The 27,693-nt window shown below is 40.9% G+C and overlaps 1 protein-coding gene across 13 annotated transcripts in view; it reads right to left on the reverse strand.

The window, feature by feature from the left end:
- LOC116265215 (serine/threonine-protein phosphatase BSL2 homolog) overlaps positions 1 to 26,701 on the reverse strand; it is a 118,177-nt gene extending 91,476 nt beyond the window's left edge. For 2 of the 13 annotated variants that reach the window (XR_007574873.1, XR_007574869.1), the window contains exon 1: positions 25,411 to 25,814. Coding sequence is in view for 4 of the 13 variants with exons in the window: in XM_031645772.2 (XP_031501632.1) it covers positions 15,476 to 15,495; positions 15,626 to 15,720; positions 15,816 to 15,862; positions 16,349 to 16,421; positions 16,725 to 16,758; positions 16,886 to 16,980; positions 17,076 to 17,242 (531 nt within the window). In the remaining 9 variants the exon portion in view is untranslated. Of the gene's footprint in view, positions 1 to 15,083; positions 15,496 to 15,625; positions 15,721 to 15,815; positions 16,422 to 16,724; positions 16,759 to 16,885; positions 17,728 to 17,747; positions 17,821 to 20,244; positions 20,385 to 20,467; positions 20,562 to 21,528; positions 21,627 to 25,410; positions 25,824 to 26,410 lie in introns of those variants that run through there. The other 11 variants (XM_031645774.2, XM_031645775.2, XR_007574876.1 and 8 more) reach the window with 11 other exon arrangements.
- Between the last annotated feature and the right edge of the window lie 992 nt (positions 26,702 to 27,693).

A 27,693-nucleotide genomic window follows, 5' to 3' on the forward strand; every position in this document is an offset into this window, starting at 1 on the left:
TATTGTTCATGAAACCTCTTGTAGTTATACCCCTCCTCAGAATGGTATAGCTGAACGTAAAAATCGTCATCTATTGAATGTTACCCGGGCCATTATGTTCCAACGTCATGTCCCGAAGCGGTATTGGGGTGATGCACTTCTCACTAGTGCACATCTCATTAACCGTATGCCTACTAGAGTGCTGGATGGTCAGTCTCCTTATTCTACCCTGTGGCCTACTCAGAATCCGTGGCCTCTTACTCCTCGTGTCTTTGGGTGCAGTTGTTTTGTGCATAATCATAGCCCTACTCTCAAAAAACTTGATCCCCGGTCTATTAAAGGAGTTTTCTTGGGGTACTCTTCCACTCAGAAGGGGTATAAATGTGTGGATCCCACTACTTCCAAAGTATATGTTTCGAGGGATGTCACATTTCATGAACATGAGTCGTATTTTCCGGTGAATACTCTTCAGGGGGAGTGTCTTGGGAACATAGGGGAAGAGTATTCCTCTAATCAGCTGATTCAGTTTATGGAGTTTTTGGATTACAAGGTTAGTCCCAGTGTGATTGACACGGTCACGGTCAGTAATGAGAAGGGCAGTCATATGGAAGGGGTCACGGTGGATGCTCAGCCCACTGTTGCCCGGGATCACTTGTTTGGCAAGGTTTATGTCAGAAAGGAGAAAGCTACTGTGGAAGATGTTGGTGATGAGGATAGAACCAATCCCAATCTTGTGATCTCCCCGGATGACCCAAGTCCATCGAATGAAGAGCTCCCTATTGCTTTGCGCAAAGGCACCAGGTCATGTACTTCTCACCCTATTCAGAGATTTGTTTCTTATGCTAAGCTCAGTACAAATTACAAATGTTTTATCACAACCTTATCCAAAGTTGTTATTCCCAGGTCGGTGGATGATGCTAAGGATGATCCCAAGTGGTTACATGCTATGACGGAGGAGATGGGTGCGTTAGCTAAGAACAAAACATGGGAAGTTGTTGATATCCCTAAAGGGACACACTTAGTTGGCTCTAAGTGGGTTTACAACGTGAAGTACAAACCTGATGGCACTGTAGATCGATATAAAGCTCGTCTGGTTGCAAAGGGGTTCAGCCAAAAGTATGGGATCGACTATCTTGAGACCTTTGCCCCTGTTGCAAAGTTGAAGACTGTGAGGGTTATTCTTGCTCTTGCTGTGCACAAGAAGTGGCGCATGGACCAGCTTGATGTTAAAAATGCGTTCTTGAACGGCCATCTGGAGGAAGAAGTCTATATGAGCATGCCTCCCGGGTATGTTCAAGAGGGAAAATGTTGTCACCTCAAGAAAGCTTTGTATGGCTTGAAGCAGTCACCTAGAGCTTGGTTTGAGAGACTAAGGATCGTTATGAAGTCTACTGGGTACAAGCAAGGAAATGGAGATCATACCCTATTCATAAAGCAGAGAGATGGTCTGGTGAGTCTTCTCCTTGTCTACGTTGATGATATGATTGTCACGGGCAGTGATGAAGAAGAAAACAGAAAGATGAAAGAGAGATTAGCTAAAGAATTCGACCTCAAGGATCTGGGTAAGCTGAGATACTTTTTGGGGATAGAAATTGCTCGATCAGAGACAGGGCTGGTTATGAATCAAAGGAAGTACACTCTTGACTTACTAAAGGAGACAGGTAAACTTGGTTATAGGCCCTATCTTACTCCTATGGAGTCGGGAACTAAGATAAGTATCAAGACGGGCACCACTCTGGATGAGGAAGGAAAAGGGCGATATCAGAGGCTAGTTGGTAAGCTTATCTATCTTACTCTAACTCGCCCTGATATCACGTATGCGGTAAATGTGCTAAGTCAATTTATGCATGCTCCCACGGATTGTCATTGGAAGAGTGCAGAACGAGTGTTGGGGTATCTAAAGAACGACCCAGGAAAAGGGCTGCTGTATACTCGACAAGACAAACTTACTATTGAGGGCTACTCAGATGCAGATTGGGCAGGTTGCACTGACACAAGGAGGTCTACTACAGGGTATTGTATCTTTCTTGGAGGTAACCTAGTTGTTTGGAGAAGTAAGAGGCAAGAAGTATGTTCGAGGTCTAGTGCTGAGGCTGAGTACAGGGCTGTTGCAATGGGGGTTACAGAGATGCTGTGGCTGAAGATTCTTTTGACTGATATTGGTGTGGAACTGGGAGATAAAATGAAGATGTACTGTGACAACAAGTCTGCGATTAATCTTGCCAATAATCCAGTTCTACATGACAGGACCAAACATGTGGAGATTGACCGTCATTTTATCCGGGAACGCATTGACTCAAAGGAGCTGATTCTGCCATATATGAAGTCTGAAGATCAAGTTGCAGACGTCCTAACTAAAGGGCTTTGTACTTCTTCATTTGAAAAGAATGTTAGCAAGCTTGGCATGTTTGACATGTATGCCAAGCTTGAGGGGGAGTGTTAGAATATGTTGTTATGGGAACCGGGTCCATATCTGGACCCGGTTCTATGGGGCGCGGGTACCGAGGCGGGCTCGGTACCCTAGGCGGCTTCTCCTCTCTCCCTCTTTATATTGTCACTTGTGTTTAGTGTTGAATTAAGTGAAATATTATTTTCTCTCTCCTAGGGTTGCGGTGAGCCCCTAGGTCAGAGCCTCCCCGTGGTTTTTCACCTCTTTCTGAGGTTTTCCACGTAGATTGTGTGTTTGTTCTCCACTCTCTCTCTTTGTGGTTCGTGTTTCTACAATATCGATATGGGCAAACGTTAACCGGCTCTGTGCCATTGGCCAAGACTATCCTGTGGTCATAAGACCGTTATGGTGGAAGTCCTGTGGGTTCCTCAAAAATGTCTTCGAACTCGCCCAAGACCTTCTGAATCTGACAGGGTACCTCTTCTTCTGGCTTCTCTTGTAAGATAGCCTCCTCGGCTACTGACACTAACCAGGCTGCAGGCTGTTGCACTGCGATTGCTTTCAAGGCTGCTTTAGGTTCCAAGCTGGGATCTACCGCCCTTAGCACTACTTCTTCTCCACCACCCTCCTTAGGTAGGCACATCTCCATGGTGGATAAGTCCCACCAAACCCTTCCTAGAATCTTGAGCTATTTTACTCCAAGAATAACATCCACGCTGGGTAGGGGAACGACTAACAAGTCAACCTTGAATGGAACTTTCTGCAATGTGAGCTCAACGTCTGTACACTTATGGGTGCAGGGAAGGCACTCCCCATTTGCTACGAGTACTCGAAGGGCTGGATGTTCTTCTATTGTGCACTCCAATTCTTTAGCAAGATGGTCACCCACAAAATTGTGAATGGCCCCTGAGTCAAGAAGAACAAGGGCACTTCTGCTCCCAATCTGTCCTATCACCCTCATAGCATCTGGTTGGTTGGGATCCGTCATCATATGACAAGCACCATCAGGAGGTGGTTCTTCTTGCTTTTGAGGCTCCTCTTCAACTTCTGCCTCGTCAACTTCTTCAATCATTGGAGATTGACCATCCTCCTTCTCATCATATCCTTCTCGCTCCATAACGGTGTACATCCTAATGTGTTTGCACCTGTGAGTGGGGTCCCACTTCTCTTTGCACCAAAACCATTGTTTATTCTTGATCATTTCCTCTCTTTCCTCACGAGTTAGGGATGGAGGTTCTCGGCCCTTGTAGACTGGTTTAGGTTCTTCCTTTCTAGGTGGGGCCGGAAGAGGTTTTTGTTGTTGTGGTATCTCCCTAACACGAATAGTGCCTGGGTTCCTCCATTGATGGTATAAGGCCTGTTTCTTATGTTGTCTATCCTCGATGGATCGTGCCTTAGCAAAGCACTTTCTCAATTCCGTGTTTGGTTTAGCCCGAATGTCGATTTGGATCTCTTCTTTTAGGCCCCCAATGAAGGCGGCAATGAGTGACTTAGGCATCCAATCAACCATGCTTGCCAGATTTCCAAACCTAGCCTGATACTCTTGAACGGTCGAGGTCTGCCTCAGGTTACGCAATTCTATATCATAATCCACATACAAAGATTCCCCAAATCTGAGCAAGAGGGCTTCCTTAAATTCTTCCCACGTATTGACGGGCTCCTTAAGCTTGAGCCACCTATACTAACGCCTAGCTTCACCATCAAAGTGCAGGATTGATGTTTGAAGTCATTCCTCCTCTGGGATTAATTGACTGGTGAAGTATTCTTCCACTTGGAAGATCCAATCCAATGGTTCCTTACCATTAAAAAGTGCAGTATCTCTATACAGCCTGATGCTCTCTGTAAGGTTCCCACGTAGGTGGTTCACGCTCAACTCTTTCACCCCATCTACGATCTGAATTCACATTCTCCCATTGAGTTCCACCAAACCTGGCCCTGTACTGACTAGTTTGCATAGGGATCACGGTTTTCCCACTCGGGCGAGGAATTTTGTTGTCCTCCATTGTTTCCATTGTGCCCTCCATGGTGGCCATTGTAACCTCCATTGTTGTCGTTATTCCTTCCTGGTGGCGGCCTACTTGGCCCTGCTTGCGAATGAAAATCGTTAGGGTCGGCATTTGGGGGGCCGCCCAACACACCTTTTCCTTTCTCTAAATTTTGGGGAGGAGGGGGTCTAGGGGCGGACCTTCGGCTACTTTCTTGGTTAGAGGATATTACTCGAATCATTTCTTTTATCTCTTTGAGCTCATTGAGCTTGGACAACTGCTTCTTGTAATCACTCATTTCATAGCGGATCCTTAGAACCTCATTCTCGATATGAACTATTCTCTCTATTGCGTGCATGTCTAACTCTGCGGAAGGCTGCTCCTCATGGATCGAGGTTTCCTCCTCTTCCACTTCGAGAGAGTCAGCTACGACTTGCTTCTTCTTGCCCATTGTTGCGGGCGATTCAATCAATGAAATACCGGAAACAACTAGAACTAGCAACTGCCTACTCGGAAAACCAACACTGACTCTACGAGAAATCCAAACTCCAACTCTGACACTGACAAGAAAACCGAACTTCAATCTGCCCTATGTATACTCCAAAGGTTGCCGAATCTGTCAACTTCCTTCAAGATGATTTTGCTTGCTTCATGCTGCTCCAAGGAGGCTTTGATACCAAATTGGTAGGGTCTTGCCCATGGCCAACCAAAGTCCAAAGCCGACGGCCGTGCCTACCCCCAAGATCACCTTGGACCAACCTTAAGACTCTCCTAGGACAAATCAAATACAAAGACACATCCCAGTCGGACAGGAACCCTGACTTCAAAATCCCAATAGGTAAGGAATACAAGTGAGGTTAACCCAATCCAAAAAGATAATCCTACTACAAAATACTAAGAGATGTGAGGCCAGTACAAGCGTGCACGATACAATGAATAAAACTCTCACAACTCACTCAAGCAAACCATCAAACCAAACCTAATCAAACAAACCACACCCACCCGTAAGAGGCTAAGTTGGCACAAGGTCATGTCCTTGGTGTGGTGCCTCAGAGGTCCCTCAATGCTCAACAACGACCCAAGGTTGAGCTAAAAGCAAATGCGAAAGCAAAGAACAAAAGCAATGCAACCTCCCACGTGTCTATAGGGTGAAAAAGAGAGTACCGGCCAAGGCTAGCTTGGCGAAATAATATCCAAGGACCACGAGGTGAGATTCCACACTCGGGTAATGCAGCTACACGGTGGAAGAGGGCCGGTTGCAGAAGCACAATCCAAGGTATGAAGAGGACGCCGGTGGTTAAAGAAGCCTTCTAGATCGCCCGGTTGTAGAGACTTTTCAGTGGGGATCCGGCTGGAGTAGTCGCCGGAGTGATGCCGGAAAAGTGGCAGTGGAGGCAGGTGGTAGCCGGAGATGGCCGGAGGTGGCAGTGACACAGTCCACCGATTCCAAGACTCACAAGGATGCGGACCCTGCGGTCTTCCTTGAGGGCTAGGGCTGGAACCGACTAAGTGTGAACCTTGTAGCTTGGGTTGACGTAGGTGGGATGGGGCTAGGTTGGGTCAGCTTGGTCAAGGCGTGGTCTAGGAAGTGGGCTTAGTCAAAGGTAGGTTGGGTGAAGTGGGTCCTAGGGTTCCAATCTAGGCTCAATCGGGTCAAGGGAAGTGGGTCAAATATAGGTTCTGAAAATGTAGGATGGGTAGGTTAAAGGCTTAGGACGAAATGGAAAGGGGGACTAGAGTGGATCGTGTGAGGGAAATGTGGCTAAGGAATTGGAGAAGATCCCAAGTGAGGATCGAGCTCCAAGACTCTAGGTTGAGGTGGCGGCACTGTGGAGGCTATCTCCCACGGAAGTAGGAGAGAGGCTAGGGGCAAATGGTGAGGTGGAGGGGGCGAGTTGACCAAATGTGATCCACTTGAGGGACAGTAAGCTGGTTCGGGGTGTGAAAGGGCTAAGGGAGAGGACAAGTGGCAAGGTTAGAGGGTTCTAGGTCCTAAAATGGAGGTCACTACCTACAAACTTGGGATTGAATCCCAAAAAGATCTCCCAAAAAGTGGATCGATCCCACCAAATGTGGAGCACTTCCTAAGATCTTGGAAGCAAGGGACGAGCTCTCTCTAAATGATCTCCCTATTGCACTAGATCTCTGCCACGTGGTGAGGATGAAGGGTGGAGACGGCGAAAAGCCCAAAAGCTAGAATCCACTTACCTCGATTGTAGGAAGGCCCAAATGACTCCTATTGTGCACCGGCGGCTAGGAGTTGGCTCCTAGAGATCCTCCACGAATTCCTTGGCTTTTTCCCCAATTGTGATCTAATCTTTGCACGATTCTTGGAGCTGCTCGTGTGGAGCTTGGATGCCAGGCCTGAGTCCCCAAATGTCGCTGGACAATCCCAAATGAATGCCGGAAATAATGCAGCGGTGGCCGGAATCTTAGAATTCCAACCAACACTAAAATGAACCGGAATTGGCTAATTATCGCCGGATTCTTCTTTCTTTCAATCTTTTCTTTTTGGGCGTTTCTTTTTTTTTCTTTTCCGCCTCTTTTTTCCTTCTTTCTTTTCAGTTATTTTTCTGGTTTTCCGGTGAGATTTACAAGCTAAAAACCGAGACCAAAACTGGAGCTTTTGATCCAATGAAACCGATGAAAGGACTTCAAATTTTCAGATTTCGCACGGTCGACTAAGGGTCTCCCTTGTGACTCGTAAGGACCGATTTAGGGAGAGCTTCCTCCTAAGAAAGCTAATGATTTCCCTGGCTGGAACCGAGAGAATCAAGAGCTCCTTGTTGGCAGAATCTCTTCTCAAATCGATGCAACGCCGTTACACAAATTCAACCCTTAGTTTAGCATACTAACCTTTCAAAATTGAAGCGTTGAGTCGTATGCTCCACCCTCCTAGTTGCCTAGAAAAAGAAGAAACTTCCCAGGATGATGTGGCCTCAAACCTTCACGGGTATGGGAGTGAGGGCTGCACCTTGATCACCTTGAATGTTGTGGGGAAAGGAACCGTGGACGTGGAGTCTTCTTCACGCCGGAGCACAAGGAAGTCTTCAAGCCTTCGAACCTTGGGCGAGTGGATGAGAAGAGAGGAAGAAACTAAGGAAAAGAGAAGGAATAGCCCTCGGAATTGTGGGGAAGGTGGCTGGAATTACAGCAGGATTGCTGATTTTCCCCCGTGACATGAGGTAGAAGAGAGACGCCGTGGGAAGAAGGAGAGCAAGGGGCAAGAGAGAAACGTGGAGAGGAGAGAGATTGGCAAGAGACAAATGACTCAAAATTTCCTTAATTGCATACGAATCCAAATGTGAACAAAGTACTTATAGTTCTGAAGTAAAACGGATCTAAACACTTGATCCAAACTCAAAAACTGAATCCAAATAACAAAAGCAAGTGGCGCACACCAAATCCAAAGTAAAAGCACATAAAATCAAACACGAGACCTAAAGTCTCATTCCTAAAACCGGGTCCTCCTCTAGCCCGCGCGTGCTTGGGCTTCAATTTAGACCTAGATTCGCCTAGGCTCGCCCTAGGCTGACCCTAAGTGACTGGGTTTTGACCAAGACCTGGGCCGGACTTGACCTGGACCGAACTAGACCCACCTCCTTGGTCTTCAAGAGCCTCGCTTAGAGTCGTTGCACTTCCTCCCGCACTGCCCTCTGCTTCAACTCCAAGCTTAATTGTGAACTCAAATTCGGTTTGATCTTGTTGCTCTACGCCTCCCACTCCTCCCTCGTGACCCAGGCTTGGGTCAACTCGGCCCTGTTGGACCTTGACTGAATGAAGGGCGGCCTTGCCCCGCCCTCTATGACTGCCCTCGGCCTCGTTAGTGGCTGCTCTAGGCCAAGTTGAAGGCTGACCCGTATCAGATCCACCCTCCTGAGATGGAGCTTGTCCCCAAGCTCCTGTAGGAAATTGCAGTTTAATCTTTTCAAACAACTCCCAAGAGGTACCCCCATCGATTCCTTCCCACTGAATTAAGACCTCATGTCGAGCTCTGCCATCTCTAGTAACCCATCTATGCTTAAGGATACGATAGGGTCGGGGTCTAAGATCTGGCAATGGTTCTTCTTGTTCTGGCACTGGCCCATGATGCGGTTTTAATCTAGAGACGTGGAAAACTGGGTGAACAAGTGCTGTTGGTGGCAATGCGACACGATATGCTGCTTTTCCAATTTTCTGTAAAATCAGCAATCAGGAAGTCTTCAAGCCTTCGAACCTTGGGCGAGTGGATGAGAAGAGAGGAAGAAACTAAGGAAAAGAGACGGAATAGCCCTCGGAATTGTGGGGAAGGTGGCTGGAATTACAGCAGGATTGCTGATTTTCCCCCAAATGTGACATGAGGTAGAAGAGAGACACTGTGGGAAGAAGGAGAGCAAGGGGCAAGAGAGAAACGTGGAGAGGAGAGAGATTGGCAAGAGACAAATGACTCAAAATTTCCTTAATTCCATACGAATCCAAATGTGAACAAAGTACTTATAGTTCAGAAGTAAAACAGACCTAAACACTTGATCCAAACTCAAAAACTGAATCCAAATAACAAAAGCAAGTGGCGCACACCAAATCCAAAGTAAAAGCGCATAAAATCAAACACGAGACCTAAAGTCTCATTCCTAAAACTGGGTCCTCCTCCAGCCCGCGCGTGCTTGGGCTTCAATTCAGACCTAGATTCACCTAGGCTCACCCTAGGCTGACCCTAAGTGACTGGGTTTTGACCAAGACCTGGGCCGGACTTGACCTAGACTGGACTATACCCACCTCCTTGGTCTTCAAGAGCCTCGCTTAGAGTCGTTGCACTTCCTCCCGCACCGCCATCTGCTTCAACTCCAAGCTTAATTGTGAACTCAAATTCGGTTTGATCTTGTTGCTCTACGCCTCCCACTCCTCCCTCGTGACCCAGGCTTGGGTCAACGCGGCCCTGTTGGACCTTGACTGAATGAAGGGCGGCCTTGCCCCGCCCTCTATGACTGCTCTCGGCCTCGTTAGTGGCTGCTCTATGCCAAGTTGAAGGCTGACCCGTATCAGATCCACCCTCCTGAGATGGAGCTTGTCCCCAAGCTCCTGTAGGAAATTGCAGTTTAATCTTTTCAAACAACTCCCAAGAGGTACCCCCATCGATTCCTTCCCACTCAATTAAGACCTCATGTCGATTTCTTTCGTCTCTAGTGACCCATCTATTGCTTAAGGATACGATAGGGTCAGGGTCTAACATCTGGAAATGGTTCTTCTTGTTCTGGCACTGGCCCATGATGCGGTTTTAATCTAGAGATGTGGAAAACTGGGTGAACAAGTGCTGTTGGTGGCAATGCGATACGATGTGCTGCTTTTCCAATTTTCTGTAAAACTCGAAATGGCCCATAAAACTCACTGGAGGTGACAAGAGCAGTTATGAACCTTTTCAGTAATGGCATGCCAATAAATTTTTCTTTTCTACTTTTTGTCCATAGGTGTTCGGTGCATGAAATGTTAAAACTAAGACCTTGTGAAGGATAAGAGGATAAAAAAATAATTTTATGTGTTACATTATGTTGCATCTTATCCATGTTTAAATTTTTAACTTTTATGTTGTAATAGTGAAACACACATTTTTAATGGAAAAAACTTGACTCGACTGAGTCAATAGTCTGCATCTAGCCGAACCCAGGCTGCCATGAGAAATCCAATGATGGCCTTGCATCATGAATGTTTCACCACTTCAGCTTGCTTCAATGCCTTCAGTAACATTATTTTGTATTCCCATAACAAAGTTCATAATCTAGGGTATTTCTCGTATCTTTTAACAGATAGAAATCAAGATAATAATCCAAAAAAGCGAAACTGAAGTTTGAAGTCAACTCTCATGCCACACATGCATTTGCCAACTTTTGATTCATGCAAAAACATAGACACATTATAAACCTGCAGCACACATACACACACGCACACACAACCAATAAGCAACACATACAGTCAATAAGGAAGACACAAACTTACACAGCCAACAAGGAAGACGCATGCAACTATTGACATAACTGGAATGCAGTAGCAAACCATTGGAAGCAGAAGAAGTGGCCGAATTCCAAACTCTAAAGCAAATGAGGGGCATGCAACCAGCTGAAAAGGAACACAGATACGTACAAGTTTGGATGTAACTGGAATTAAGCAGCAATGACTGGAGCAAGAAGAAGCGGCTGAATTCCAATGTCAAAAACAATCGAGGCTAAAATGTTTCAATGCCATGCAAAATTTTAAGCGCAACAGAGGAGACTCCAAACTTCTGAAGACAATATTTGTTGCCAGCAAACACCCAAACTTCGAAAACTCTTGCAAGAAACCAAGAAAAGGGGAAAATAAGAGCCCTGGATACCTCCGATAAAACACAAAACACCCAGGACTGCAACGAAACCCTAAGAGCAAGAAGAAGCATAAAGGGAAAATGAAACTGAAGCATTACAGATCCTTCGTGAGAAGCGGTGGCAAACAGAATCATTCTGCCAGAAGTTAAGCTCTGCATGTGAAACTGATTGCGGAAATGCAGGTGAGGATGCTCCTTGACGTCCATGCACCTGAGAGGAATAGCACTGCAGCCCTAGGAAGGAAGAAGAGGATGGTGTTGACGCCTGGCCGACGGAGAAAGTGTGGTTGCCCTCGGAGCCAAACTTGCACATCAAAGGGAAATTAGGGCCTCAACAGCAGTCAGGGCAGCTATGTCACCAAGGTGCGAGGTGCGGGTGCGGGTGCCGGTATGGCACATCTCAAAAAATTGTGGTGCGGCGATGGTATTTATTATTATTATTATTATTTTATTATTATAATATATTAATATATATAAATATATATAACAAAAAATTGTAAACATTATATATAATATATATTATATAAGATTCAAACAAATATCCAAACTTAGATATCTGTTTTAATAAGTAACATCCAATCCCACAGAGTTTATCATACCGGATCGGGCTAGGGTAAGTAATATTTGATAGGAGGTGGTCAGGACCCAATTGAGGATACATCTTCCCCTTATGGGCAGATTTGCTTGCCTAGAGATTTCCTATAGGTTTGGAAACAAAATTCAGATATTTGACATTCACTCTAATTTAATTCAACTAGAGATTGAAAATCTAATCCCTACATCTGGATTCATAACTTTAATTATGGATTTCTTGTTGGTTTGAAATCCGTTCCAGTTTAATCAAATTAGGGATTGAAAATATAACCATTGCGCCTGGATCTAGAATTTTAATTCGTTAGGCCAGTTTGATGCCTTGGCAATGTAGAAATAGAATGAAGTTTACATAAATTTGTTTCTTAGAATTGTGGAAGTGAATGGTGTTTTGAAATTTTCTTAAAAATATTTAGGCATATAGGTAATGTTTATTGAAGGATGTCTGACTATTTTAAAAATATATGTAAAAGGGTGGGGTGGAGTGAAAATTTTCATTCTAACCTCACGATTCAATCTTTTTCTTTTTTCATTTCCTCCTTTCTCTCCTCTCTCCTCTCAGCTGGTCTCTCTTCTAACCCAAATCGTTTGCAGGTGGGTTCAATGTTTTCTTTTTTTATATTTTGTCTTTTTTCTTTTCTCTATTTTCTTCATCTTTCTCTATTCGCTCAAAACCAAGGTCTCTGCCTATGTCTCTCTCTCCCCACTGGAGAAGGTTTCTCTAAACCCCTTTGCAAAGGGAGGGTTTTTGCATAGAGGGTCTCAGAGGGTTCGCTCTTTGAATCCCTTTATGCAGAGGCAGCTCTGTGTAGAGGCAGTAGATGGTTTCATTTCTTCCCCCTTTGCATGAGGGTTTCAGAGAACCGCCATCTCTCTCCGTGTACACCCATGATGCCTTAGTCTCTCTCCCTCCAGCTTGCCTCTCGTAGCTGCCTGCGACATCCAGCCTCTCGTCTGCGTCTGCCCCATATCCCCTTTCTCCCGGTGCGGTTTGGGTGCGACCTCCTTGAGCAGGTGCGGTTTGGGTGCGAATCTGGGTCGCACCCGCAACCGCACCACCACCTGCATCGCGACGCGGGTGTAGGTCCATTTCTGCCGCACCATGGTGACTTAGCATGGCAGCAAGAGCAGGAGATGACACGACGGTCTAAGAGAGGAAGAGAAGACAGAGAATGGGACGAGTGGCAACAGATAACGTTGGAGAGAGCGTTTCTGTTGCGTGGTGGCCCCTTTTCTTTCCCCCTCCCCAATCGTGCAGCACGAAAATCGATATGGGTCTGGAGTCAGTGCACTCATTTGATATCTCGTTGATATGAAAGGATTTCATATCTCAAACTTTTTTGGATTTTTGATATTTTATCAATCTCCAGATGACATTCTCGAATTTCAAATTTGCGAGTGGCAAGAAATATGTAGTTTTAGGTTCAAAGGAAGGGGTTGAAATGGACTTAGAAATCAAAGATAAACTAATATGAGAGTCTCGATATTGAACCCACTCAACTCATGCCACTGCATGAAGGGTATTTTGGTCATTAAAAAAATACAATGCACTCTTTTATTAAACTTTGGGAGGACTAAATTGATAGATTGATAGTGCATACCAATTAAGGTCAAAGGCGAAGCCAATAATTTTGGGATGAGGAGCAGCAATCAAAATATTCTCACACATTAAATGGGTGTTTAATATACCTAGAATCTAGAAACTTTAGAATCAAAATGTTTAATTTTTAAGGAATTTGTATTACTAACCAAACAAGGTATTATGCTTTCAGAATTAATAAATTGAGACATGTACCCGGGTACCCTACCCAACTCAGAACCAGGCCCTACGAAGGGCTCTATAACTTATTTAAAATTTTTATTTTATTTAAAATAAATAGTTTTTATTATAAATAGTTATATTTATTTGTTATATTCTATTTTTATATGTTATATAACATTTTTATGCATATTTTATTACAATTTGACCAGGCTTAGGGTGAAGTACAACTGATGTCCAGCTCTACCCACATCTACCTACTACCGAATCAAAACGCTTGATGACATAAAACAATATGTGCTTTGAGCTCAATCTATGTCATCAAACATCTATTTTTGACTCGTGAAAGCTCCTTGTATTTAGAGGGGCAAAGTTAGGCTGCGTTTTATTCCCCACGGATCTTAGATTTGAGGGAATCTCAAAACAATGATATCCAAAAATCACAGTTATATCAGACTATGGATTTCATCATCTACCCCAAGCATGGAATTTTAATCCACACTTTAATGTAAAAAACATGGATTTGAAATCAGATTGAGGAGGAGAGGGTGAGACTTGAATACTACGGATCTCAGGTCCGTGATAATCAAACTGAACCAAGAGACTTGAATACTATTGATCTCAGGTCTGTGATAATCAAACTGAACCATAGAAAGTATGTCTCAAACTTTTGAAAGTTGTTGGCTCGAGGATGATAAGTTGTTCAAATTCATAGTTTGCTTCTTTAGCTTTGACGATTAGTACAACTAAAGAATTGGTGGACTATTTAATGCAGGTAACTAATTAACAATGGGATACCCATGAAAACACTTCAACATTCAAAGGAATATAGCTTCTCCTGGACATGAATGAATGAGAATGAATGTAGGGACTATAAGGTACACAATTTACTTAGGTGGCTTTATTTGAAATACATACATCATGCAAGAGATTTCTCTAAAAAGCCCCTGAACACTGCCAAGTTCAAATTAGGTATGTCAATGAATTATATAGAAGCAAATGTACTTTTGACTATTTATATTTTTTTTGGATGTTCAATTTGGGGGGGGGGTGTTGCAAGAAAGTTGGTTCTCTAAATTCTTTGTATTTTGTGAAAAAAAAGTGCAAGGAATTGCCATGGTGTCTTGCACTTTGTGAAAAAATTTCTAGACAGATTTCTTCAAACTCAACCCAAAAAGGAACTCAATTGATGAGTCTCGCTTCTAACATAAGCAAATAAATACTATGATGTTGAATGTAGAGCCTTTGGTTTGTGAAGTTGTCCAAAGATACTTTGGACATGGAAAGTAGGGATGTCAACCAATCAGATAAAGATCAGATATACCATATTCACTTTTTGAATATTCACATTTCCAGATTTAAATACGAATAAACAAAGGTCATATCCAAATCCGAAATCCATTTTTACAAACCGAATCTAATCTGAATATGATTTTTATATTCATATATGAATATGAATCCGAATGTTGAAAATTTTTGCCAATTTTCAAAATGTAAGAGAATTAGATAATGATATTTGTCTAAAAATAAATCTGTTTCGAAATCACGAATCTGATCGGATATTTATGTATATCCAAATCAAAAACTGATTGGATGTCATTTCTTAAATCCGAATCTGATCAAATTTCTTAATCGGATATTTTTTTTTCTCATGTCCAATTTTTTTGGATCGGTTCAATTGAAAATTCGATTCAAATTTGATATATTGACATCCCTATTAAAAATGGATGGCAGGACCAAGAAAATCAGACCATGGAGGGAGATGGTGCTAAAAAGTTTGAGGTGGAGGACAAGGAAGGTTGCCACTTTGTTGCACTTCAACTTGTGCATTGGGGATCATTTGTTTGCAACATAAAAAGTTGGCTCTCGTGAATTCAAAGCGGAGAGCGGAGAGTGGTCACCTGCTAGCCCCTTGTCATCCTGTTGTACCAACCCTTTTGAATACTTTGACTAGTGTTTGGTTGGCATCTATTTGCTGATTTGAGTGGAATGAACATCTATACCCTATTTTCCAAATAGAACTAAAGGAAATTTAAAAAAATTCATCCATACAAACAAAAAAACTGTTTTATATCTCAAAATTTAAAATTTTAATTCATTCAGCATTTCAAACAAAACTTTGGATACATAAAGAAAATTGAAAACTCACAACATATTTTAATACTGGAAAATTGCTGCTTTCAACGTCTATCGTTGAGCTTGATGATACAAGGATGCCCTAATGTACAATCGATACTTGATTTTTGAGTTCATATGTCTGACAAGAAATAAAGAAAGAATACCTCTTTGCTATGGATAGAAACAAGAGCTTTCAGTTGTGCACGCCGCCTGAAAAGTGCCTGAAAAGTGCCGCTTTTTAATAAGAAAGCAACCAATAACTTACATGCATGGAGGTGGGCCTTGCTCTAGTTTCCTCCTTTCCTAGAGCATGGCAGCTGTATCTAAAGCGCAGACATTGACTCTGTAAACATTTCCAGCATAAGAAAATCAGCAAAAGAATTAGCATCGACTCTGTAAACATTTCCAGCATATTTCAGAAAGCAACACCAAAAATATTTAACATGTACAAAGAAAATTATAAGAAGAGATACCATCATTTCCACCAATAGCCAACAGGAACCGCTGTCCAACTAGAGCCATCACATGGCCATATCGAGGACCTGGGCCAGCACCTTGTACAACCACCCTAGAACACAGGTACAACCATTTTCATGAGCAAAGGCCTACATCCCAATGAGAATATACGCAGAAAATAAGGAATTACTGAAATTCAACGATCACCTGTGCCATCTAGGTCTTTGCTGTGTCAGGTCAAGAACATGTAGATCCTCCGCAGACAAGCCAGTTGGAAAAGAAATAAGATAATAAATAAATAAATAGGTAAGGTGAGAAACAGCGAACACCACAAATAAGAAAGAGGCCAAAACGAGGAGTTCTTTCAAAATGAAAAATCTAACGAAAGAGAATTAACAGAACAAAATGCTATTAACCAAGAATAAGAAAAGATTTGTGCGAAGAAGAGAAGAAGCATGACATTTTAACCGTGGCATATTTCTAAAATGTAGGCTTCCATGTTACCAAACACTAACCGAGTTGGATAATGAAAAAAATAGCTTCGCACATTTTTAGAATGTAGGCTTCCATGTCAGCAAACACATGATTGTATTATAACCAAGTTAGACGTGAGATGCGAAGTTCTTGTCAAAGATATTCAGTCAACCAACCTACAAACTTAAGCAATGTACGATATGCAATTCAAAGACTCTATCAGAATGTGACACACGAACCCATGAACTTGATGAGATTATATTTACCAAAAGAATCAAGTTATCTCGGGCTGACATTTTCAGGCCTATTTCGCCCGCATGACGCCGAGGGATAGTCGGTCTGCGACACAAGTGAATGCATTGAAAAATGAAAACCAAGCAACTAAGACAACAAAACACCTAAACAACCCAGCTGGAAACCATTAAAGCAGAAAATAAGCAAGATTGAACTACTATAAAATCAACCAGCAATAGCCCAATTCAACAAACTAAACAATCAAACTAAATCAAAATAAGATCCTCCTGAAAACAAATCAAGGCAATGACCTTAACCTATCCTGGACATGTGCAATAGCTAACTAAAGGATCTATTCAACTAACCTGACACTAACGTGACACAAGAAGAAAGAATCCGACTACTAACCTGGGTTTAAAACCATGAAGGCTCTCACACTTTCCTAATGAATTTAAAAAAAGAAAATCAGCAAAAGAATTAGCATCGACTCTGTAAACATTTCCAGCATATTTCAGAAAGCAACACCAAAAATATTTAACATGTACAAAGAAAATTATAAGAAGAGATACCATCATTTCCACCAATAGCCAACAGGAACCGCTGTCCAACTAGAGCCATCACATGGCCATATCGAGGACCTGGGCCAGCACCTTGTACAACCACCCTAGAACACAAGTACAACCATTTTCATGTGCAAAGGCCTACATCCCAATGAGAATATACGCAGAAAATAAGGAATTACTGAAATTCAACGATCACCTGTGCCATCTAGGTCTTTGCTGTGTCAGGTCAAGAACATGTAGATCCTCCGCAGACAAGCCAGTTGGAAAAGAAATAAGATAATAAATAAATAAATAGGTAAGGTGAGAAACAGCGAACACCACAAATAAGAAAGAGGCCAAAACGAGGATTTCTGCTTTCCTCATTCAACAATGGGACAAAATGAAAAATCTAACGAAAGAGAATTAACAGAACAAAATGCTATTAACCAAGAATAAGAAAAGATTTGTGCGAAGAAGAGAAGAAGCATGACATTTTTAAAAGGCACGATTCTTACAATTCCAAGTAACTAAATAGCATGTACCACAGTTCTCTGGTCATAAAAAGGACAGTCCTTACACTCACAAGAACAAAACTTTTCTAGCACTCCAGAGACAAACCGTGGCATATTTTTAAAATGTAGGCTTCCATGTTACCAAACACTAACCGAGTTGGATAATGAACAAAATAGCTTCACACATTTTTAGATGTAGGCTTCCATGTCAGCAAACACATGATTGAATCATAACCAAGTTAGATGTGAGATGCGAAGTTCTTGTCAAAGATATTCAGTCAACCAACCTACAAACTTAAGCAATGTACGATATGCAATTCAAAGACTCTATCAGAATGTGACACACGAACCCATGAACTTGATGAGATTATATTTACCAAAAGAATCAAGTTCTCTCGGGCTGACATTTTCAGGCCTATTTCGCCCGCATGACGCCGAGGGATAGTCGGTCTGCGACACAAGTGAATGCATTGAAAAATGAAAACCAAGCAACTAAGACAACAAAACACCTAAACAACCCAGCTGGAAACCATTAAAGCAGAAAATAAGCAAGATTGAACTACTATAAAATCAACCAGCAATTGCCCAATTCAACAAACTAAACAATCAAACTAAATCAAAATAAGATCCTCCTGAAAACAAATCAAGGCAATGACCTTAACCTATCCTGGACATGTGCAATAGCTAACTAAAGGATCTATTCAACTAACCTGACACTAACGTGACACAAGAAGAAAGAATCCGACTACTAACCTGGGTTTAAAACCATGAAGGACCCGAGGACATAAAACCCAAAACTCATGCAACTTCAACGAATAGAACCTTTCAAAAATGTCACAGTTCAAAATCGAGTACAAAATTGACTGGTCCTTTTGAAAAGAGATAAGAGGTTTTCTTTGACAGGCTCAATCCTAAGACTGGGTTATGTTGAAGACACTCGGTTAAGATGGAATAATGCGCCAACCTTAATAATTTATCCCAAATGATATTTGAGACAAAGAAAATGAAATTCGTCACACTCAACAGGAGTTGACTAGGTTTGAGGAGTTTCATCTATCCCATAAATGGACTAATGGTTTGGTAATGGAATGGCCAACATCTTTCAAAGCCAAAGGAGATAGGCAATGAAATGACTTTCAAGACCAAAGGAGATTGGTTAGTTCCTCCAATGACTAGAGATGTCAAGTTTTTACTTTGAAATAATTCAAAAACGATCAATTTAACTAATAAGCATGAGTGCTCGTGTTGTGCAAATAATATGGCCTTCATTTACACATAGTACCGTACAAGCATTAGGATTCATTTCGCGTCAATGCCGTCAAATCTCTAGAAGGGATGCCTTCCAATTTCCAAAATATGAACATAAAGGAATCATCCTTAGCATGTTAGGTAATCAAAAATAGAAGAAGATATTGACCCTAGAATCACACATCTACCAAAGATTGTCACATTCAATTCCTGCAAGTTCAGCCTTCATGCCTTTAATCTCTTGCCAGACACCTTTTGCTTTTTTTTCCTCTTATTTTCTTCTTTCTTTCTCTTGCATTCAGCTTTTGTCTTTCGATCTTATTTTTCTTTGATTTTTTTTTTTTTAGGCCGACCTTCACCTTTGAGGGAATACCTCACCACCCCAAAGGCTACTACGAAGCTCCACCCCTTTGGTGGTTGTGTGTAGCTTTGTCGCGTATCCAGCCCGCTTCACCTTGCGGGTTTTCAACGAGCCAAAGGTTCATAAGTCATTATCTTCACGGTATAGACATAAATCACCTATATGTCTACCCGGTACTCTTGATTACTGACCCAGAGGAACGACTACACAAGCCCCGAGCCCATCTCTCAACTCTCATTTTGCTATCTTTCAAGATCTTACAAAGTATTTTGGCTTCTCTCTCAAGATATTTTCCTGCTAAATCCTTGCAAATGCTTGATTACCAGAGTCAATAGCATTTCCTAGTCTTGACATTCTCAACTTCATAGGACGTTTCCTTACTGCTCATATCCAGGATCTTTTCAATTTTCCTCTTCCATTGTTTGGCGACAAAAACTTGAAATTCTATTCTTCTACTCAAGGAGGTACTAAGAATAAAACAAAGCCACATCATGGTGTGAGAAGATACTTTTAAAATGTTTTCAAGCAAAACTAAAAATTATCACCTTCATACAAAAAATCTTGACATCAAATAATATATCATCAAAAGGAAGGAATTCTACTCTAAAGGAGAGGGTGAATGCAAAACAACATAGGTTGGTTCCGTAGAAAATTGAACTTCACCAACTCTCCTAGGGACTTCTATACAAAAGGTTGGTTGTCGATATAGATTAGTAAACTCATTTAATCTGAAAATTATTGGATGACAAAAAAACAAAAGAAATTAACAATCAATTACACAATTAAATTTAAAAGTCAAATGCAAACAATCTATCTACTCTATCCCCACCTATCTAATTGATCCTTCCTTGCATTTTAAGCTCAATAATTCAATAATAGCAAAAAAATGGCCATTTAATACAAGGAGAATAGAAACACACCCATAAAATGGAGTGAAGCTTTAATTACTGAGTTGAATCCTATTTTTTACTAACTTCAAGACATAAAATCACACCTAAAAAAAAATCAAAACAATTGAGCAAGCAAAATTACAAACCTTTACGCCAGTGCCGTGTGAGGTTAATGAGAAAGATTCAAAAATCCAAAAAAAGTTTATGAATGCTAAATAATGTGGCAATTCCAACCTAAGTGGCTCAACTGAAAACTGGTTTCCATTTAATACATATCAAAGAACACATTCTTTAACAATAGATTTCCAAAATTGCATAGTAGTTCTAAAGATATGATTGAGACAATGACAATAACATGATTTTTGAGATGCTTACATTGCATTACTTTGTTCCTTGAAATCATCATCTGAGGTTTCCCACACTAGCCGACCCAACTACTCCCCTCTGTTCCATATCCAAAACTGCTTCAACAGCATCGTCTATCTTACCTTCTCTCCAACAGGCAGTCACAAGAACTGAGAAGTTAAAGGAAGAACACATACTTTAGCCTTAAGTAATATCTATGAAATGCATTTCCAAAAAGTAAAGATGACGTCACCTTTATATGTGTGAGAATTTGGAGCAAGTCCTCTTTTTCTCATTTTTCCAAAAAACTTGTGAACAAGCTCATATTTTCCTGCTTTTAACATCACCTTCCAAAGGAGGAATTTTATAAATAGCATGTAAAGTGAATCTCAGGGCAGAAGCAAATCACTAATAAGAAGCACGAAGCAAAAATACATCTCATGAAGTACATACACATCACAACCATATTGCTCTCATCTTCATGAAACCAGCAAAGTGATATCCGCATGTTTTCTAGCTGTATTGCAATTTGCAACATCTCATGTTCAAGAAATTTCCACAAACAATCAATATGGTCAAAATGCCATCATGCTCAACTTCATGAAGCTTTGGCAACATCCTCACCAAAATGAATTCTTATCATATCCTCCTCATTTTCACATGAAATCTCTCAATATCATGAAACTTGTTGGTACACTATTTTATAAAAGATATTCTCACGTGTCAGTTCTACTTTCCATTTACAAACACAATCAGTTTTACAACAGTACGAGCAAAAGCAGTTAAAAAAATACACAATGCATATACACAGAAGCAAGAACATTTTGCTCATAAATAAGTTCATTAGCCCATTTGATTGCAACATTTTCCTTTTTCATAAATAGCTTTAGCTAGAATTTGCTGGCAATTAGGCATCATTATCCATTGGGATAGTTCAATAACCATTAAACTACATGCAAGACCATCTACATGTTATTAATCAAATTCAGGAGCAAGAAAATAACTTTGAAGACCAAAAAGTAGTCCAAGATAGGGTAATTGCAAAATAATGGTGAGCAGGGTTTGCTTCCTAAACAGCTTTTCATACTTTTTATGTATTCTTCATTCTAAAGATGCAGCAAATCCCAAATGACGTGATAAATGTGTGTGTGCATCTGTTGCATATGTGCTATTTTGTAAGATATGCATTTTAAACTGAAATTTAGAAGCATATGTTGTCTTGCAAAAGAAAAGAACAAAACTCTATTTGTAAAAGAAATTATAAATGATGTAGAATCTCAAAGCTTCACAATATTTTTTCTGTCAGTATCTTACCTTATGAACATGGGGAAGCTAACTATAAAGTAAATTGCATAGAACAATGATCCCACTCTGTACATTGCTGAGCGATCTACAAACTCATGGTACGGGAACTGCAGATCATTCAACGTAAATGTGAGAATGGCACATAAAACTTTCTCTGGAAAAGGATTGAGGATAAAACACAGTAAGCAAGTTCATTGCCTCAACCTAATTTCAGATCAAAAACAGGCAGAAGAGAAAAATTTTAGTGCAGAATCCACTTTTACATTGGGTACCCGTGATTTATCAAGATGTTTCTGAACTTCCAAGTATAAAACATGTGTTATACTAGTGACTAAACAGACACAAATAAGGAACCAAAAATGACATAGGAACATGTGTTAAGCATAACCTTGGAGTTAGGTTGCTATCATTTAACTTTGATTAGATGGATGTACAATAAGAAAGCAACCAGTCACAAACTGAAAAATTAACAGCAGCAGCGGCAAAATAGTACTAGTAGTAGTAATAGTCAACGAGTCATATATAGTAATGCTTGCAAAAGCACTAGCAGCAGCCGCAGAAAAACAAGAAAAAAACCTTGAGAGATCTTCAATGTACATTGGTCACTTTGAATTTTGAAACATAGATCAGAATAAGATTTTGATACTTTTCTACCTAATTCCTACTTGATGAGGTAAGTGGAGCAATGTTAGACTCATTGGTCACCTGTGCCAGCTGCCCGCCTCACTGTAATAAGTACGGTTTAGTAAAGTTTTTCCTAAAAAATTTGGTGTACGTTGAAAATTTACAAATATCAGGCAGTGAAATGCCACCATTTACATTCTTCATAAGTGGAGGCACCAACCTACTGCTACAGGCCATCCTTGTTACCAGAAGCACATACTTTGTTTGTGGAGATTTTCATGGCCAGGCTTATCCTACGTTAACTTAACTGTGGCAGATGTTAATGTTATTTTTTCCTTGCCTCTGCTACTTTTTCCCCACCACTTTGACACATATTGCTTCATGTCCATCTCCAGTTAAACCTGAAAGGAACAATATAACGCACAAACAGTGCTGGTGGCCTGCTGATGACACATGTTTACTCTTAATCCACTGCTTTACCTAGAAACAGAAAATTAGTTTCTGTACTTTTTTATTATTCAAAAAATAATCAATCAATGTAATGGAAAATTTTCCAAAGTAAATTTGTAAAGCTCTAGTGGGCCAACATAGTATGGATATTCTGAAACAAGAATTTGGCTTAAATGGAAACGTTGAATAGGTGGTTATAGATTATCTTGATAAGAAAATGTTGAAAATTAAGGGAGTTATTTGATTAAGCTCAGGGTTTTCTAATATTTTCAAGAGTTTTTGAAGAAGAAAACAACTAGTATTCGGAGTTCAAGGCCAGATATGACTTCTCAATGGGACCATGCAGTCTGCAGGAGTTGGAGTGCTTTCTGTGTTGAAAGATCCTCTAGCACTGGTAGGAACCGCATGCTTTCCTTCATATACTATGAGGGTGGTGGGAATGTTAAGTCTCCCTTCCTGTGGAATAACTATTTTTGCAAAGAACTTTCACTGAATGCAAGTGAAACCTGCCTTGTAGATGCATGTTTGTAAGTGGTAGGAAAGGCTTACAATCACCTATCAAAAGGGAAAGCTAGTACTTATATGCCATTGTTCTGCTTCATTTAGTTATTTCTTCTGGTAGTATTCTATAAAACCTAATCCTTGGAAGCTTATTTACTATTTAGTGTGTAGAAGATGCGTCACTAAGGTTGTAAGCATGCAGTATCAACTGCTGACAGTATAGTTGCTTACATGTTCTTCTTTTTTTCCTTCTATCCATCAGAAAGTTGCATTTGCATACACTCTATCAACTGTGTTTGTTGATATTTTTTCATTATGATCTTGGCAGTATTAAGAATTAATTGAATTAAAATGCACCTAAAGTAGGCTTGTTGGACTTCAGATGATTGTATATATGTCTTTTCTTGTTACGTGACTAATGTGGGTTCCAAAAAGAACCAGTTCTTCTGCGATCTGATTTTTGAATTTTATGCAAAAACAGAATGCTGAAAAATCTTCTGACTCAGCAAAGGCTGATAGGAAAAATGACTTTCTTGTAAAAGAAGTGCAGGCAGAGCCTGACCTGAATCTGTCTATGAAGGTAAATGGAACAAGTAATTCAAATGAAGCTTTTACTCCAGATCATAGCAAATCATCTAAAATGACATTGGAAGAAGTATCTTTAGGTAGTGACTGCCTAGAAATTAATGGACAGTCTGAATCTGCACATTTGTAACAGAACACAATTTCAGACATATCATTAGCTATACGCACAGGCTCTTTATTATCAGATACTGATAATGTAGATGCTGAAGCTAGACTAGCTAATAGTGCGAATGTTGTCAATGCAAGGGTGCTGAGTGAAGGGACTCCAGGGCAAAGTAATGAGGTTGCCTCAGGCACACCAGTAGTACCAAAAGATTTTGATAAAGACGTTGAAAAGGGAAATGCTGCCTCCAAGATGGCAGAAAACCAAATGACTGCAAAGAGTGACAGCAGAATAGATCATGAACACAAAAATTGCGGAGAAGAGCCTTGTAGCACAGGTTTGGAGATGGGAGACAACAGGACTATTGGAAATGGTGACAACACAAAAGTAGTAGTGCTGAAGGCTCCAGGTGACAATGATAAGACTGTAATGCACACTGAAGTGGTACAAGAAGTTCATGATTACAAAGAACATGGAAAAGGACCTGCAGACACTGGTTTGGATAATGCACATAACCACATAAATGCAGACAGTCTCATTTCAAAGGGGATGATGCAGAATGCACCAGGGGATAATAGCAAGATCATGTCTGGGAACTCACCAAGACCTAAATGTTATGATTACAAAGAGGGTGGAGAATGTCCGAGTATGGTTTCACTTCAGAGATGTCAGACAATCAAATAACTGCAAACAATCCTGCCACAAAAATGACGGTGCTGGAAGCTGCAGGGGATAACAGTGACATTGCATCAGGCAACTCAGTAGGACAAAAAACTTATGACTGCAAAGAAGGTGGAATAATTCTGGTTGGTTCAGACACAGTCAGCAATGGTGTTATAATAGATATAGGTGATTTAAAAGTTGAAGAACAGGCTGAAGAAAAAGAAGAAAGAAACACTGTAGAAGGAGGTGAAAATAACAAAGGAGTGCAGACGGATAGCCTGGTGCTTGCATAAATCATTAGTTTTAGTAATGGAGATGGAGAAAATGCTGATGAACGCAACAAAAGTGCAGCAGAGGATGGAGATACTGTCCATGCAGATATAAGATTGCTTTCCTTTACAGGTTATAAGCCTGTTGTCATTGGCTACCAGCAAAATCAAAATACACGAAACTAAGTTTAAAATTGAAGACCAACATATCCAAACCAGGCCCAAGAACAAGCATCCGTCATGAACCCAATCCCAACAACAGAATCAGCAAAAGCAAGAATAATCAGAAAAGCCTAAACATCACCAAAGCGTCACACCCAACAACAGAATTCGCACAAGAAAGGAAACAGACAGTGAATCGAAGACAATAAAATGCAGTCGACGGTAATTATGAGAACACCCAAAACGGAATACATGAAAACCCAACAAAAATTCTGTGCCCTGCAATGGGCATAGAAGTTACCGGGAGGAAGAGACGGGGAAACAGACATAGTAAGGAGCCCTAATGTTGGTAAACAGCACGGCAGCCATCGTAAACAGCAATGGGCCGATGGGCGATGGCTGCCGGTGGAACAGAGGAACAGAAAAGGGAGCTCAAGACGGCGAGAAGCGATTCGCTGTTCGGCTACCACCTACCCACAGCAGAGAAAAAGAGAGAGAGAGAGAGAGAGAGAGAGAGAGAGAGAGATGAGTAACCTGACGAATGAGGTTGTTCCACGAAAAACTACTCCAAACAGCATCCACGAACAAGTTCATACCCACGATCACAGATCAATTTTGCTCCACATGATCCACTTGAGGACGCCGGACGGGAGATCGACCGTCGGAGAGTTGGAGGACGCGGCGGCCGGCCAGGGAGAGCGGTAGTCGGGAGTGAAGAACTCGACGAGCGTCGAAGAAGATGCAAGGCAAGGCGACGGAGGACTTGACGACCACCGAGGATGAGTGGAGGAGCGAAAGAAAGAAGGCCGCCCGATCGTTCGTGTCACATTTGGAAAGCGGTTTAGTGCGAATCGTTTCTTGCAACAACTCGAACCAGGTATCTTTTGAACCGAGTCACGCTTTAACTAACCGAGTTCATTGAACAACTCCGTTCCACTTACATAAACCAGTCGAGTCATGAACTCGTACATGGTTAAGACTGAGCTCCAGCCAAGCTTTAATGAGCTTAGCTTCTAGTTCAGGCCTACTTCCACAACCACATACATGGCCCTTTGCAGATAAAGAGCGAGTGGTGGGAAACATATACGTCTAAAAGTTTTCCTGTCTTATTATGGACTGCAACTCTAAGCATTGATATTATTGGAACTCTATCCAGAAAATTTGATCTGGTCTCGTGTACATTTTACATGTTATTAATCAAATTCAGGAGCAAGAAAATAACTTTGAAAACCAAAAAGTAGTCCAAGATAGGGTAATTGCAAAATAATGGTGAGCAGGGTTTGCTTCCTAAACATCTGTTCATACTTTTTATGTATTCTTCATTCTAAAGATGCAGCAAATCCCAAATGACGTGATAAATGTGTGTGTGTGCATCTGTTGCATATGTGCTATTTTGTAAGATATGCACTTTAAACTGAAATTTAGAAGCATATGTTGTCTTGCAAAAGAAAAGAACAAAACTCTATTTGTAAAAGAAATTATAAATGATGTAGAATCTCAAAGCTTCACAATATTTTTTCTGTCAGTATCTTACCTTATGAACATGGGGAAGCTAACTATAAAGTAAATTGCATAGAACAATGATCCCACTCTGTACATTGCTGAGCGATCTACAAACTCATGGTACGGGAACTGCAGATCATTCAACGTAAATGTGAGAATGGCACATAAAACTTTCTCTGGAAAAGGATTGAGGATAAAACACAGTAAGCAAGTTCATTGCCTCAACCTAATTTCAGATCAAAAACAGGCAGAAGAGAAAAATTTTAGTGCAGAATCCACTTTTACATTGGGTACCCGTGATTTATCAAGATGTTTCTGAACTTCCAAGTATAAAACATGTGTTATACTAGTGACTAAACAGACACAAATAAGGAACCAAAAATGACATAGGAACATGTGTTAAGCATAACCTTGGAGTTAGGTTGCTATCATTTAACTTTGATTAGATGGATGTACAATAAGAAAGCAACCAGTCACAAACTGAAAAATTAACAGCAGCAGCGGCAAAATAGTACTAGTAGTAGTAATAGTCAACGAGTCATATATAGTAATGCTTGCAAAAGCACTAGCAGCAGCCGCAGAAAAACAAGAAAAAAACCTTGAGAGATCTTCAATGTACATTGGTCACTTTGAATTTTGAAACATAGATCAGAATAAGATTTTGATACTTTTCTACCTAATTCCTACTTGATGAGGTAAGTGGAGCAATGTTAGACTCATTGGTCACCTGTGCCAGCTTCCCGCCTCACTGTAATAAGTACGGTTTAGTAAAGTTTTTCCTAAAAAATTTGGTGTACGTTGAAAATTTACAAATATCAGGCAGTGAAATGCCACCATTTACATTCTTCATAAGTGGAGGCACCAACCTACTGCTACAGGCCATCCTTGTTACCAGAAGCACATACTTTGTTTGTGGAGATTTTCATGGCCAGGCTTATCCTACGTTAACTTAACTGTGGCAGATGCTAATGTTATTTTTTCCTTGCCTCTGCTACTTTTTCCCCACCACTTTGACACATATTGCTTCATGTCCATCTCCAGTTAAACCTGAAAGGAACAATATAACGCACAAACAGTGCTGGTGGCCTGCTGATGACACATGTTTACTCTTAATCCACTGCTTTACCTAGAAACAGAAAATTAGTTTCTGTACTTTTTTATTATTCAAAAAATAATCAATCAATGTAATGGAAAATTTTCCAAAGTAAATTTGTAAAGCTCTAGTGGGCCAACATAGTATGGATATTCTGAAACAAGAATTTGGCTTAAATGGAAACGTTGAATAGGTGGTTATAGATTATTTTGATAAGAAAA

This window comes from Nymphaea colorata, chromosome 12 (genome assembly GCF_008831285.2).
Source record: "Nymphaea colorata isolate Beijing-Zhang1983 chromosome 12, ASM883128v2, whole genome shotgun sequence".
In the NCBI taxonomy this organism is placed as follows: domain Eukaryota; kingdom Viridiplantae; phylum Streptophyta; class Magnoliopsida; order Nymphaeales; family Nymphaeaceae; genus Nymphaea; species Nymphaea colorata.